Genomic DNA, 15,449 nt, shown 5'->3' on the forward strand with positions numbered 1-15,449 from the left:
GTAGAAGACTTCCGGATGAGCAGTACATATGTGGAAACTGGCCTGTGCTCGGTCTTTTCACCGACAGCTAACCACGTTGGTGGCGTGCTTTCCTGGCTCACCGCTGTTCGCTTGAATTTTTTTCCGAATAAGTCGGTCAGGAATATTCACAATGGTATGTGCTGTTTGATTATGTCAACCAACAAGTTGTATGCAGCTGGTTTTTGCTAATTGCTTGATAATTTGTAGAGTAATTTGAACTCAAGAGTTCTACGGAGTGTCGCTGCTAATGCCGACAGCTAATGGCGCTCGCAGCCCCTTCATAAACACCGTCCAAACGGACTGTAGATAGTTACTAACGTTAGCAAGCTGTAGATTCATGCGGCTGTGGATGTTAAATGCACAGTTAACGTTTCGGCGCATTTCTAAGCGAGGCAGAAGACTCTCTTATATAAAGTTCAAGCTTCCTCTTGACTCGCGCGTTTTGTGGGGGCCGGTTGTTGCTGAAAGTAAATCATCTGGGTGTCGTTATTCATCGGGGTGTCCCAAATTATAGTTCTCTGCCGCTGCGTTCAGGTGCTTTTGCCCGGGCTTCCGAATCAGTGTAAAAGGAATCAAACCTAAACTAGTTCGCTGCGCGTGTTCTTGAGATCTCCCCCTTTTTTTTTTCTTTTTTTTTTTTGGGGGGGGGGGCTTGTTTAATTGTAAGCCATGCTGTGTAATAGTCTGTGGACCCCTTTTTTTTTTTTTTTTTTATTAATAAATACATCGTCCTGCAATATCAAGGATGGGCCTGAGTAACTGCTTTTTCCTCCTCACATCCAGGCTTTTAAGGACACCGGCAAGGCACCAGTTGACACTGAGGTTGCCATCCACCGCATCCGCATCACCCTCACCAGCCGCAACGTCAAATCTCTGGAGAAGGGTAATTAAGCTCAGATTTAGTTAATAATGTTGTGAGTTTAGCCTGACCTGAGCTATGAGGACAAAAATTTGACTGATAAACCCTGATTTATGTATACGCTATTCTGAGCCACGGCTTGGAAAGCAAATCAAGGCAAAGTGATGACTGGCCGTGTTTTCAAGTTTTTGTGCATTTCTGCTCTGCAGTCTGCGCAGACCTGATCCGTGGGGCTAAGGAAAAGAACCTGAAGGTGAAGGGACCTGTCCGCATGCCAACCAAGGTACTGAAGACCATGGCTCAGAACTCTTATCTAACACCACATTGGAATAAATTGCTTTTTCTTGATTGCGTATCCTGAATGCTTGATCATTTTATTAAAGTAAAATGCATTTCTCTTCCTCCAGACTCTGCGCATCACCACCAGAAAGACTCCCTGTGGTGAAGGGTCCAAAACCTGGGATCGCTTCCAGATGAGGATCCATAAGCGCCTGATTGATCTGCACAGCCCATCTGAAATTGTCAAGCAGATCACCTCCATCAGCATCGAACCTGGTGTAGAGGTCGAAGTCACTATCGCTGATGCATAAATGACCCAGATTTTTCAATAAAGCAATGAATGAGGAAACTATGACGTGGTGGTGTTTGGGTTTGTGATGGTGGGAAACCTCAAAAGGGCCAAGTTTGCGATGAGTGTCTAGATGTTAATTGTAAACTTAAGCAAAATCTGCCTACAGGTACAAATAAAGGAACCTGAAAAAGCAGTCTTAGACGCTCACTGAATGGCTGTAGTTTTCAAAAGCAATAGATATAAATTTGCCTTTTATTAATATGTCTTAAAGGAAAGAAAGTGCCAAAGGTTTTACTAAGTTAAAATGAGTGTAAACATTTGTCAGTTGAAGAATTATTAGGGAAACCTTGAACTAAGGGGGCTAGTGAAATATGACAACTGTAAACCAGAGTTGGATGTCTCGAGACCGGTCTTCACTTTTACGTGGTCTTGGTCTTGCTTTCTCAGATCGACAAAGTGTTCAGGAGATTTGGAGTCAACCATGGGGGGTGGCTTACTGGGCTTAAGCCCGGGTCATTTTTTCAGAAGCCCGGGGTCTTTTGGAGTGTAATTTGTTTCATAGTTAGATGCCTGACTGACAACTATAAAACAAAAACTACACACCATATTCCAAGCACATAGCACACAGTACTAAATTCCCTTTAATTTTGGTATGATCCGAGCTCAGGCACTAGTAGACTGAGCACAACGCTTGCGCATGTGAGCAAGGGGGGAGAAGCTGCTCCCTGCGAGTTTACTGCAGACAGAGGAGAGCTTAAGTTTGACCAGGTACCAAAGCAAATCATTGGCACTGTTCTAATAATGTAAATATGACAATGTTTCACAAAAGATTGATATCAAACTGATCACTTGACCCATATTACGTTACTTGCTCTTCGAGTGAATCAACAAATGGCGAAATGAAAAGCCGAACAACAATAATGCTTTCTTTTTAGAGAGTCTTAGCTTACATGTGTGTTTATTTCATATTTTCAGTTGTTACCCTCCACGGCTAAACAAACTCTAAATCGGTTTCAGATATGTACTGATGAACACAACAATGGCCATAAGGAGCTTCTTTCAAAGAAAAAACTCAGGTAGATGTTATTTTATGTATTATGCTTTGGATGTTGTTCAGTATATTTCTATGCAAAACAAGAGGAATTTCAATTCACAGCAGTATATTCACAGTTGAAACCAGATCTTTACATAAACTTTAGAGAGAAAACATAGAAACATTTTTTTACTGTTAAACATCAATTTAGAGTAAACTTGTTTTGTTTTAGATAAATAAATATTGAAATATCTTTTGAATTAGTTAAATGTCAGAATAAAAAGAGGAAGCTGTCTATTTTTCATTACTTTCATCAAATTTAGGAGTACATATACACTAAGTTTATTGTTAATTAATAAGAAAACTCCAGACGATTCCATTCTGAGCTGAAGAAGCTTCTGACAGGTTCGTAGAGTCCATGTGAGTAAATTGGTGGCACAGCTGTGGATGCATATAAGGCAAAACACAGAGCCTGTTTCTTTGACATGGGAAAATCAAGAGATGTCAACCAAAACACCAGGAAAAGAATTGTGGAGCTCCATGAGTGTGGCTCAATTTTGAATACAATTTGGTGCCATTTACAATTAAGAAATACAGACAATTTACTCTTAAATTTAACAAATATGTTTTTATATTTATTAATCTAAAAAATAAACATTTAGTCTGATTCGATGTTACAATTAAAAACGTTTTTGTGTTTTTATCTGAAGAGTGTGTAAATGTCTGGTTTCAACTGTATATTTGATGATGTTGGTGTTTGGCTTGATTGTCAGCACAAAGAGGGAGAGAGAGGAGCAGAGAGGGAGAGAGAGGAGCAGAGAGGGAGAGAGAGGAACAGAGAGGGAGAGAGAGGAGCAAAGAGGGAGAGAGAGGACAGAACAGAGATGGAACAAGAGCAGGTGACACACATGTTAGTCAAATGGTTGTTTGCCAAAACTCATCAGAACATGTATCTAGTACCTTGTGTGACTTCTGAGATACCATTTGTTACTTTTCAAATTCTATATTTATTAAGTTATGCAGGCTTGTTTACACAATAAGGCTAAATAATTATATAAGCTGCTCTGAATCTAAATAGTGGACTTTGGTAGAATTAAAAAATAAGTGTAGTGCAGGTCTATGATGATTTTTAGTGCTACTATCATCTAGTTTTGATTCTGGTTCTGTTTTGGTTAAGTCCTAAGTAGTCCTGATTTTGAACTCTTGTAGTCCTGTTTTGATTCCCGATCAGTTCTGGGTCTGTTTGAATTGGGGTTTAGTCCTCGTGTCTTGATACAGTTTAAGGTGTCCTGCATATGTGATATTTATTTTTTCCTATATGAAGTCATTCTTTTTTGAACAAAACTCAAAACAGAGCCTATTAATCTATCAGTCATTTCTACCCTCGCTTTATTTTCTTTCGCTGCTCAGCTCTCACACAGTGCCTCAGCTGTGCTCCAATCCCTCCATATTGTGGCCAATCACATGCGAGGATATAGGATAATATCACTGTGTGAAAAACAGAGAGGGTGAGAGACGTGCTAAAGCAAAAACACATAAATATGCCTGACACCCGTAAACGAAGCAGCATCTGGCTGCAGTTTAAAGACTTTTTTGTCTGTCTCTGTCTCGTCTCGACTTGGTCTCGACTTGTTCTTAGTCTTGTCTTGGTCTCGATACCCTCTGGTCTTGGTCTTGGTTTTGGCGGTCTTGACTGCAAGTCTAGTTGCACCAGTGGTGCCATGAGCAGTATCTATCTGCTGCTCATCAGCTGCTATGCCGTGGTTATTGTCACAATGTGGTGTATTTGGATCACTCGATCCTAAGTGGATATGGATATGATCCAGGATTGGATGTTTTGTATAAAATTTGAAAGGAACAATTGTTCCTTTCCCCTTTGCTGTGTACTCTGCTGATGCTGTTTTCAAAACTTACCACACTCATGTACAGTATCAGTGTCACACTGAGATATTTCAAAGATAATAATAATACATTTTATTTGAAAGTGCCTTTCAAAACACTCAAGGTCACTGTACACATTAGAATAAAAAGCAACATAAAAACAAGCAGTTTACACAATCGTAAAAGCATAAGACATAAACTAATTTAAAAGAGCAGAGTGGAGAGGTTATGTGGGATAAGCTATTTTGAACAAGTGAGTTTTGAGTTGGGACTTAAAGAGAGAGAAGGAAGAGATATTTCTTAAATCAGGAGGTAGGGGATTCCAGAGTCGTGGAACAGAGCAGCTGAAAGCCCTGCTCCCCATGGTGGCAAGACGGGGGGAGGGGACGGAGAGTGAAAGGGAAGAAGTAGATCGACGTAGTAGTAGTAGTACAACGAGATGGGGCGGTGATCTTAACCAGATCAGAAAGATATGGAGGGCAGAGATGATGAATAGCCTTAAATGTGTACAAGAGTATTTTGAAATTGATACGATATTTGACCGGGAGCCAGTGAAGCTGCTGCAGAACAGGAGTGATGTGGTGGATAGAAGGGGTCCTGGTGATGATACGGGCAGCAGAGTTCTGGACGCGTTGAAGCTTGTGGATGGATTTTTGAGTATAAAAATAACCTGAATAAATACAAATAAAGGGAAAGAGCTGTCCAGACCTCTGTCTCTGACCATCTGTGTTAACACTTGAAATCGGAAACATGTAAATGTAACAAACATGTTAAAACATAAGAAATCAGGAAGGGGCAAAAAAAGCATTTTGCTAAAAAAAGATTTAGAGCAGAAGTTTTTAAAATGAAGATATATTGCATTTATTTACAATTAAAAACACACAGAGCAGAAAGTGTGTTACTGTTTTACATCCACAGACACACAAGAAAAGAAGCCGGCAACATGAGGTCAAGTTATGGCAATTTTATTTGTGTATTTCAGTACATGTATTCAGAATAGAGTTTTTAAAAACAAACAAACGTCCCAAGTCAAGTTTGGGGGGATTTTTGTGAAAGAAAGGTTGAGAGAGGGGGAAGGAGGAAGAAACTATTGCTCTCCTTAAACTTGATGCTGCTGGGTCAGTTTTTTCTCAGCAGTCTGCTCCAGAATCCACTCCTGTCCTCGGCTTTCTTTTCTTTTTCTTTTGCCTTCAGCTCTTTTAAGGTTTTGTTTAGCTGCTCCTCGGCGTCTTTAAATGCTTCTTTCAGCTGCTGTTTGGCCAGTTTGACTTTCTGTTTCAGGAGCTCTTTAGCTTCCTTTTTGTGCTTTTGCATTTCTTTAAGTGCATCTTTGCAGCCTTTCTTGGTCACCTCAGAGGCTGTCGTTTCTTTCTTGAATACCTTCAACTCAATTTTCTCTTCTGCAAGTTCTTCTTGCACTTTCATCAGTTTCTTCTTCAGAGTTTCACTTTCCTGTTTTGCCTCCCATTTTCCATGTGTCTCTTTTTCTATTTCTTCCTCTGTTTCCAGCAACTTCTTCCTCATGTTTTGAGTGAAACTCTTTGTATTTTCCATTTCTTTCTTTGCTTCCTGTATTTTAAATTTCTCTTCCTCCAACACTTTTTGAGCTTCCAACAATTCTTTCTTCATATTTTCAATCTCATTTTCTGCCTCATGTTTACGTTTTTTCTCCTCTTGAAGTTGTTGCTTTACATGCAGTAATTCCTTCCTGAGTATTTCAGCTTCAGCCGTTACATTTTCAGCTTCTTGTGCTGCCAACTGCATTTTCCTTTTCTCCCCTTCAAAAGCTTCCTGCACCTCCTGTAATTCCTGCATCACATTTTCTGCCTCCTTCTTTGCACTTTGATATTTATTTTTAGCTTCTTGTGCTGTGGTTTTCTCTTCCTGCAATGCTTTTTGAGCTTCCAACAGTTCTTTCTTGATGTTTTCATTCTCATTTTCTGCTTGTTGTTTTCCCATCTTCTCTCCTTTAAGCTTTAGACCCACATGCAGTAATTCCTTCAATACTACTTCGGTTTCAAACTTTGAATTTTTAGCTTCTTCTCTTGATTCTTCTGCCACTTCTTTTAATTTGACATTTTCAGCCTGTATTATTTGAAATTCTTCTCGTAGTTTAATCAGCTCAGACTGTTCTGTACTGTATGGTGACGCACTCACCAATCCTCTTCTCGATCTCCCTTGATTCATTTTGGCCTTTTAAACAAAGGAACCAAAGTTTTGTAGAGAAGTGAAGTTTTCGATGTGTTTTTTTCTTCAACCGTTGTCTGTCCTGCACAGAGATGCTGCTGTAGATGTGTCTCTAGCTGTGTCTGGATACAATGAACAATGCTGTAACTAAGTGCTTGTGTTGCACAGTTCTACGAAACATTCCATTCCATGCATGCTCCGCCCACATGGTCAGGAATGTCAGGTGCTGCATCACCAAATGCTGCTCCCGTTGCCTAGCAATAACAGCTGTTTACTTTTTGGGGTCTGGTTCATTATTTAATAAAGAAAACATGTCCAAGTATTGCAACCATGGTGCTGAGGCTCAGTGCATATTCTAGCCTGCTGTGTGGGTGGGCAGCTAGAAATCACTGGTGGGCAACATGAGAGAGGAGAAAACTGGAGCAGCCAAGCAGGGAGCTGCAGGTTGCTGGTTTGAGTCTCTGTTCAGATGCTGGTGTCTCCTCTCTCTGAGATGTTTGCAAACAGTCCCAGATAAAACAATAAGGATAATAAACAAACACGTGACTAAACTAACAGTTATGACACTGATATGTTTCATATGATGGCCTCTATACAGCAGTCACTGCAAGCATCCACATCAGCACACTTACTTTTCTTTAAGCAGGCGTGCTGGGGTCCTCCTAAGGAAAGTTTGAGAACTTCATTTCCTTCATGCTGGTGAACTTTTTACCAAATATTTTCATCAAAGCTTCTCCATCACTGACAGCGATTGTTTGGATCTTCACACTCATCTCCATGAACCCTAAAAATTGAGTTTCACTTTGCTCATATAATGCCAGGAGTGTCTCCATATTCCACAAACGTCTATGCAAACATGTAACAGTATCCCATATTCATATAAATATTATTGATATTATAACAAAAGCTGTCTCCACCACAATTGTCCCAAGTGCTTTTTTTAAAACAGGATTTTAAACCAGAGGATTTCCCTAAAGCTTAATTTTTTTAATATTTTGTAGACAACAACAGAATCATTTCAGAAAAACTCAAAATGACTGGTGTCAATATTATTTGCCCCACAAAAAAGGTCAAATATAAAAAAAAATTGCAAATATTGCACAGTGAAAAGGCACTACAGCTCAGTTGTTCCCACTCGCCTTTGTCCTCCTGTTTCCCCTCCCTCTCCCCTCCAACGAAGAGTTAAACAGTTTGATGGCGTGTGGGACAAAGGAGTTTTTAAGCCTGTTGGTTCTTGACTTTGAGAGAAGCAACCTGTCGCTGAATAGGCTCCTCTGATTATTTACGAGCATGTGCAGAGGATGCCCAGCATTTTCCATAATGTCCAGCAGTTTCTTTAATGTCCTTTTCTCTCCCACTATCACCAAAGTGTCCAGCTTCATGCCGACCACAGAGCTAGCCTTCCTGATTCGTTTTTCCAGCCTGGATGAGTCCTTTGCTGTGCTGCTCCCCCAGCTGTTTCTGGTTCTGTTTTGGTTAAGTCCTAAGAAGTCCTGATTTTGAACTGTTGTAGTCCTGTTTTGAGGGGAGAGATGATGAATGGCCTTAAATGTGTACAAGAGTATTTTGAAATTGATACGATATTTGACCGGGAGCCAATGAAGCTGCTGCAGAACAGGAGTAATGTGGTGGATAGAAGGGGTCCTGGTGATGATACGGGCAGCAGAGTTCTGGACGCGTTGAAGCTTGTGGATGGATTTTTGAGTATAAAAATAACCTGAATAAATACAAATAAAGGGAAAGAGCTGTCCAGACCTCTGTCTCTGACCATCTGTGTTAACACTTGAAATCGGAAACATGTAAATGTAACAAACATGTTAAAACATAAGATATCAGGAAGGGGCAAAAAAAGCATTTTGCTAAAAAAAGATTTAGAGCAGAAGTTTTTAAAATGAAGATATATTGCATTTATTTACAATTAAAAACACACAGAGCAGAAAGTGTGTTACTGTTTTACATCCACAGACACACAAGAAAAGAAGCCGGCAACATGAGGTCAAGTTATGGCAATTTTATTTGTGTATTTCAGTACATGTATTCAGAATAGAGTTTTTAAAAACAAACAAACGTCCCAAGTCAAGTTTGGGGGGATTTTTGTGAAAGAAAGGTTGAGAGAGGGGGAAGGAGGAAGAAACTATTGCTCTCCTTAAACTTGATGCTGCTGGGTCAGTTTTTTCTCAGCAGTCTGCTCCAGAATCCACTCCTGTCCTCGGCTTTCTTTTCTTTTTCTTTTGCCTTCAGCTCTTTTAAGGTTTTGTTTAGCTGCTCCTCGGCGTCTTTAAATGCTTCTTTCAGCTGCTGTTTGGCCAGTTTGACTTTCTGTTTCAGGAGCTCTTTAGCTTCCTTTTTGTGCTTTTGCATTTCTTTAAGTGCATCTTTGCAGCCTTTCTTGGTCACCTCAGAGGCTGTCGTTTCTTTCTTGAATACCTTCAACTCAATTTTCTCTTCTGCAAGTTCTTCTTGCACTTTCATCAGTTTCTTCTTCAGAGTTTCACTTTCCTGTTTTGCCTCCCATTTTCCATGTGTCTCTTTTTCTATTTCTTCCTCTGTTTCCAGCAACTTCTTCCTCATGTTTTGAGTGAAACTCTTTGTATTTTCCATTTCTTTCTTTGCTTCCTGTATTTTAAATTTCTCTTCCTCCAACACTTTTTGAGCTTCCAACAATTCTTTCTTCATATTTTCAATCTCATTTTCTGCCTCGTGTTTACGTTTTTTCTGCTCTTCAAGTTGTTGCTTTACATGCAGTAATTCCTTCCTGAGTATTTCAGCTTCAGCCGTTACATTTTCAGCTTCTTGTGCTGCCAACTGCATTTTCCTTTTCTCCCCTTCAAAAGCTTCCTGCACCTCCTGTAATTCCTGCATCACATTTTCTGCCTCCTTCTTTGCACTTTGATATTTATTTTTAGCTTCTTGTGCTGTGCTTTTCTCTTCCTGCAATGCTTTTTGAGCTTCCAACAGTTCTTTCTTGATGTTTTCATTCTCATTTTCTGCTTGTTGTTTTCCCATCTTCTCTCCTTTAAGCTTTAGACCCACATGCAGTAATTCCTTCAATACTACTTCGGTTTCAAACTTTGAATTTTTAGCTTCTCCTCTTGATTCTTCTGCCACTTCTTTTAATTTGACATTTTCAGCCTGTATTATTTGAAATTCTTCTCGTAGTTTAATCAGCTCAGACTGTTCTGTACTGTATGGTGACGCACTCACCAATCCTCTTCTCGATCTCCCTTGATTCATTTTGGCCTTTTAAACAAAGGAACCAAAGTTTTGTAGAGAAGTGAAGTTTTCGATGTGTTTTTTTCTTCAACCGTTGTCTGTCCTGCACAGAGATGCTGCTGTAGATGTGTCTCTAGCTGTGTCTGGATACAATGAACAATGCTGTAACTAAGTGCTTGTGTTGCACAGTTCTACGAAACATTCCATTCCATGCATGCTCCGCCCACATGGTCAGGAATGTCAGGTGCTGCATCACCAAATGCTGCTCCCGTTGCCTAGCAATAACAGCTGTTTACTTTTTGGGGTCTGGTTCATTATTTAATAAAGAAAACATGTCCAAGTATTGCAACCATGGTGCTGAGGCTCAGTGCATATTCTAGCCTGCTGTGTGGGTGGGCAGCTAGAAATCACTGGTGGGCAACATGAGAGAGGAGAAAACTGGAGCAGCCAAGCAGGGAGCTGCAGGTTGCTGGTTTGAGTCTCTGTTCAGATGCTGGTGTCTCCTCTCTCTGAGATGTTTGCAAACAGTCCCAGATAAAACAATAAGGACAATAAACAAACACGTGACTAAACTAACAATTATGACACTGATATGTTTCATGTGATGGCCTCTATACAGCAGTCACTGCAAGCATCCACATCAGCACACTTACTTTTCTTTAAGCAGGCGTGCTGGGGTCCTCCTAAGGAAAGTTTGAGAACTTCATTTCCTTCATGCTGGTGAACTTTTTACCAAATATTTTCATCAAAGCTTCTCCATCACTGACAGCGATTGTTTGGATCTTCACACTCATCTCCATGAACCCTAAAAATTGAGTTTCACTTTGCTCATATAATGCCAGGAGTGTCTCCATATTCCACAAACGTCTATGCAAACATGTAACAGTATCCCATATTCATATAAATATTATTGATATTATAACAAAAGCTGTCTCCACCACAATTGTCCCAAGTGCTTTTTTTAAAACAGGATTTTAAACCAGAGGATTTCCCTAAAGCTTAATTTTTTTAATATTTTGTAGACAACAACAGAATCATTTCAGAAAAACTCAAAATGACTGGTGTCAATATTATTTGCCCCACAAAAAAGGTCAAATATAAAAAAATATTGCAAATATTGCACAGTGAAAAGGCACTACAGCTCAGTTGTTCCCACTCGCCTTTGTCCTCCTGTTTCCCCTCCCTCTCCCCTCCAACGAAGAGTTAAACAGTTTGATGGCGTGTGGGACAAAGGAGTTTTTAAGCCTGTTGGTTCTTGACTTTGAGAGAAGCAACCTGTTGCTGAATAGGCTCCTCTGATTATTTACGAGCATGTGCAGAGGATGCCCAGCATTTTCCATAATGTCCAGCAGTTTCTTTAATGTCCTTTTCTCTCCCACTATCACCAAAGTGTCCAGCTTCATGCCGACCACAGAGCTAGCCTTCCTGATTCGTTTTTCCAGCCTGCATGAGTCCTTTGCTGTGCTGCTCCCCCAGCTGTTTCTGGTTCTGTTTTGGTTAAGTCCTAAGAAGTCCTGATTTTGAACTGTTGTAGTCCTGTTTTGAGGGGAGAGATGATGAATGGCCTTAAATGTGTACAAGAGTATTTTGAAATTGATACGATATTTGACCGGGAGCCAATGAAGCTACTGCAGAACAGGAGTAATGTGGTGGATAGAAGGGGTCCTGGTGATGATACGGGCAGCAGAGTTCTGGACGCGTTGAAGCTTGTGGATGGATTTTTGAGTATAAAAATCAGAAATCCTGGGAAATGCTTGAATTCTAATGTCGTCTTTTCGAGGTTTGAAAAGTGTTTGAATTTCAGATGTGGTGCTTGAAAGTTCTTGAAAATGTAACTGTATTTCAAAAGCAAAATTTCCCCGCCTGGGCTGCCTTGCATCTGTTTCAAAGTGTGACCCCGCCCCTCCCTCGGACAGTCCGGGATGAGTGCGCTAACATACCTGCAGGTTGCTGTTTTAATGAGTGTTTGATGGAAAACAACAATGGCGGAGTTTGCTCTGTCCGGTCACATGATAGGTGAGTCCTAGTAAATAATTTTCCAGTATGTGTACGTTACACACGCTATTTTTTTAAAAAAATTATGATTATTATTTTGCTATCAAACTCGCTGGAGAAATGATTGAAATGCACTGAGTGTGATGCAGTATGGCAGCGCTATTATGGAATATGCTGTGAAAAGCAAAGTTGTCACCAAGTACTGTTTATATTTGTGTGTATTGCTGCAGCTCTTTTGAGTATTAATTTGTGCCTTTGGGTGAAATAATGGTAATATGAGGGACTGATCTATATGGTCACAAAGAATAGCCACTTGTTTCTGTGCTACCAAAGTTCCCCGGCTTTCATTCAAAATGTGTTTATCACCAGCACCTACACATTAAACTACTTAAACAGTCAGTGCTGTTCTCCATGCCTGTCTGACTTGATGTTATTAGCACAAACACTTTAAAGATGATCATTTAGGACTTCAGCAATAATACAGACAGCAATGTAGTTAGCAATGAAACAGTTTTATTGGGAATTAACTTAAAAAACAAACAAACAAACAAACATCTGTCTCCTATTTTTTGTCACACAGGAAAGAAGCATCAATATCTGATGAGAAGACTTATTTCTTTATTTTTCATTTTTCATTTTTTTTTTCAAGAGGAGAAGAATATCTCTAACAAGTTGATTTGTTCACATTTTCACATCTTAATTTTTAAGTGAAATGTGTATTTTGAGTTTATACACTATGTATTAGGGCTGGGCGATATGGCCTAAAATCCATATCGCGGTATAATTTGAAGCACGTGCGTAACGATATATATCGCGATATATTCTTTTCTTCTGTATAACGTATTTTCTACACTATAAGGCACACTTAAAATCCTTTAATTTTCTCAAAAATCAAGAGTGTGCCTTATGTATGAATTCTGGTTGTGCTTACTGACCTCGAACCAATTTTGGTGTGCAGAAATCTGTTAGAAAATGTTTTGATGGATCGTCAGAGCATTACGGCTGCCGTGGTGAGGAGCTTCGCGGAGCAATCTGGGTCCAAAACTCTGTCCTCTTCAAGTCCCAAAGTCAAACGAACACTGAGAGTTAAAAACGGTCTAAATTCTTTCATCTTTAATAAAATCATCAGCGTTGCTGCTTTACCAGGTGTAACAATTAAGTTTAACATCCAGGCATCCATGAAAACAGAAGTTATTGAATTTAACGGAGTTACAAGTTAGCAGGAAGTTAGCTCGCTAGTTTCCACCTAAACATTTCATACCATGTTCTGACTGAGAGATTAATGAAACTAATTAAAACGTACAGCTCTGCTACCACTACCAACATAAATGAAGACAGAAAACTAAACAGCAGTGGCGTTTGCAGGGTTACTGAAGTTGGACTACCTGGTATATAATGTTGTGCTACGTGATTGCTAGCAACACAGCTATGTTAGCATAACATTAGCACAGTGAAGCTGGAGGATGAACGCCAACTTTTTTTCCACTCGATAAAAGTTAACGTGAGGGATTCTGGTGGTCAGGGACAAATGCAATCGCATAGCAGGATGCTATACATGGGGCAAACTTCAGTCAGGAGAACAACTGAGATTATTCATCCACAATACGAGGTTAGTCATTAATATACTGCAACAATATGGGAATAGAACAGATGTGAGAGAATTCAACATTAATGATTCAATGTTAGGAAGTGGAGGAAGCGCAGTTTTTGGCTTTCCCCATATTTAAAAAGTGCTTCATCTCTTTGCTATGACTGCCGCCTGCCATAATTTGCAGATGATAATGGTTGTAGCCGCTGCGATGCTTTCGACCAAAACAGCCGCAGCTTGATGACATCATCAACTTGCGCTGTCGCGATAGAGCGGTATAGTCAAAATCTCTATCGTTGGCCAAATTTATATCATCGTATATCGTTTATATCGCCCACCCCTACTATGTGTATAAGGTGTGTTTTTCTATGTCCTAACAAAAGGGGAGCTAAGGTGTCTTTTCACATGGTCTTACTGAGGTGATGCTAACTGAAACATGCATTCTTTTCTTTTTTGGCACGGGGGCTGGAAAAGCTTGAAAAGGGACCTTGAAAGTGCTTAAAAAGTGCTTGAATTTGACCCTGAAAAAGGCGTATGAACCCTGTAACTGTTAGATTTGATTTATTATTATTGAATATATTAGACAATTATAGAAATATATAATAGGAAACAGCAACAGGAAATATAAAAAAGTGCAGACCTGGTAAACATTTATTACTATTCAGGGCTCGCAAAATCGCTAGCCCGACGTCCCGGAGTTTGCAATATCTGCGGTCGGGCGACAAAAATCTATCTCAGCCTCGCCCGTCGGGCTATATGATAACCCGACAGAGATAGATAGGGTTGGGCGATATATCGAGTTTTTAAAAAATATCGATATATTTTTATACGAGATGTAATATGTGACAATATCCTTTATATCAATATAGTTGTGGAGCCATAAGTTTGTCGCTCTTTCGTCCACTTTTGTCTTTATGCAACTTTACTCGACCTCGCCTCTCTCCTTCACTGAACACAACTCCCCCTCCTCCCCCATCGCTTCACCTGCAGGCAACGACAAGATGAACACAGCAAATCTCTGTTAACGAGTTACTGCGCATCGCCCTGTGCGTGGGGCTGGACAGCGTCAACGTGTTAACGAGCTAACCATGCTAACGGATTTTAGGCTGCCTAAAATCCTTTCATTCTCTCAAAACTTGACAGCGCGCCTTTTGTATGAATTCTGGTTGTGCTTGATCACCGCGAACCGATTTTATGTGGTACACAGCGCTCAGCAATCTGTCAAAAAATGTTTTAGTACGACTTTGGTGAGCTACGGAGCTGCACCGCTTGATGCATTGTCGGAGCATTACGGCTACCGAGGAGCCTCGCGTAGTAATACGTACTGTGCTTCAACGTAATATTACCGTATTGTGTGTGTATAAGGACCATAAATGGCACCTGTTAAGAGAAATGGTTACGAAATGGATTTCAATTATTTCAGGCGACTTCCAGGATAAAAGTGTTGAAGGACTGACTTACACTGTCTTTGTGTCTTTGTTTAGAAGCAGAGCGACACAGATGGATCCACTTCTCAACCCTGTCATCGCTGTGGTGGTGGGAAAGACTTTCGTTGTGACATCTGTGGAAAAACTTTCAGTTAGCAAGCCGGCCTAAAAATACATCAACGTAAACACACTGGAGACAAACTGAAATACTGCAAAGAATGTGGGAGAAGCTTCCCCACATCAGGTGACTTAAAACGACATGAACTCTTTCACAGTGGGGTCAAAAAGCACCTCTGTGATCAGTGTGGGTCATCTGCAGGTGACCTTAAAACACACAAACGAGTCCACACAGGAGAGAAACCATACAAGTGCAGACACTGTGACAAAAGCTTCTCACGTTCAGGTCATCGTAACGAGCATGAACGTACACACATGGAAGGAAACTACAGCTGTGAGCAGTGTGACAAGAGCTTCAGTAATCTCAGTTCATACTCTGCACACAAACGATCCCACGTTACTAATAAACTTTTTCACTGTTACCACTGTGCCAAAACATTCACTTCATTATCTGCTCTGTGCAAACATCAGCGCGATCACGCAGGGCTGAAATCTAGTGATGGGCAGATGAAGCTTCATGAAGCACTGAAGCTTTTCATCCAATTGGTTCACCCCAG

General features: G+C 40.3%; 1 protein-coding gene across 1 annotated transcript; it reads left to right on the forward strand.

Moving 5' to 3' along the window:
• Window positions 1-1,511, forward strand: rps20 (ribosomal protein S20). The gene is given in 5 exon segments (XM_082547487.1): window positions 1-117; window positions 119-154; window positions 805-904; window positions 1,090-1,163; window positions 1,288-1,511. Coding segments are annotated over 5 exon segments (495 nt in total). The 5' UTR covers window positions 1-15; the 3' UTR covers window positions 1,471-1,511.
• Window positions 1,512-15,449: the final 13,938 nt, after the last annotated feature.

Source organism: Aulonocara stuartgranti, assembly GCF_965226115.1.
Source record: "Aulonocara stuartgranti genome assembly, chromosome: 9".
Lineage (NCBI taxonomy): Eukaryota > Metazoa > Chordata > Actinopteri > Cichliformes > Cichlidae > Aulonocara > Aulonocara stuartgranti.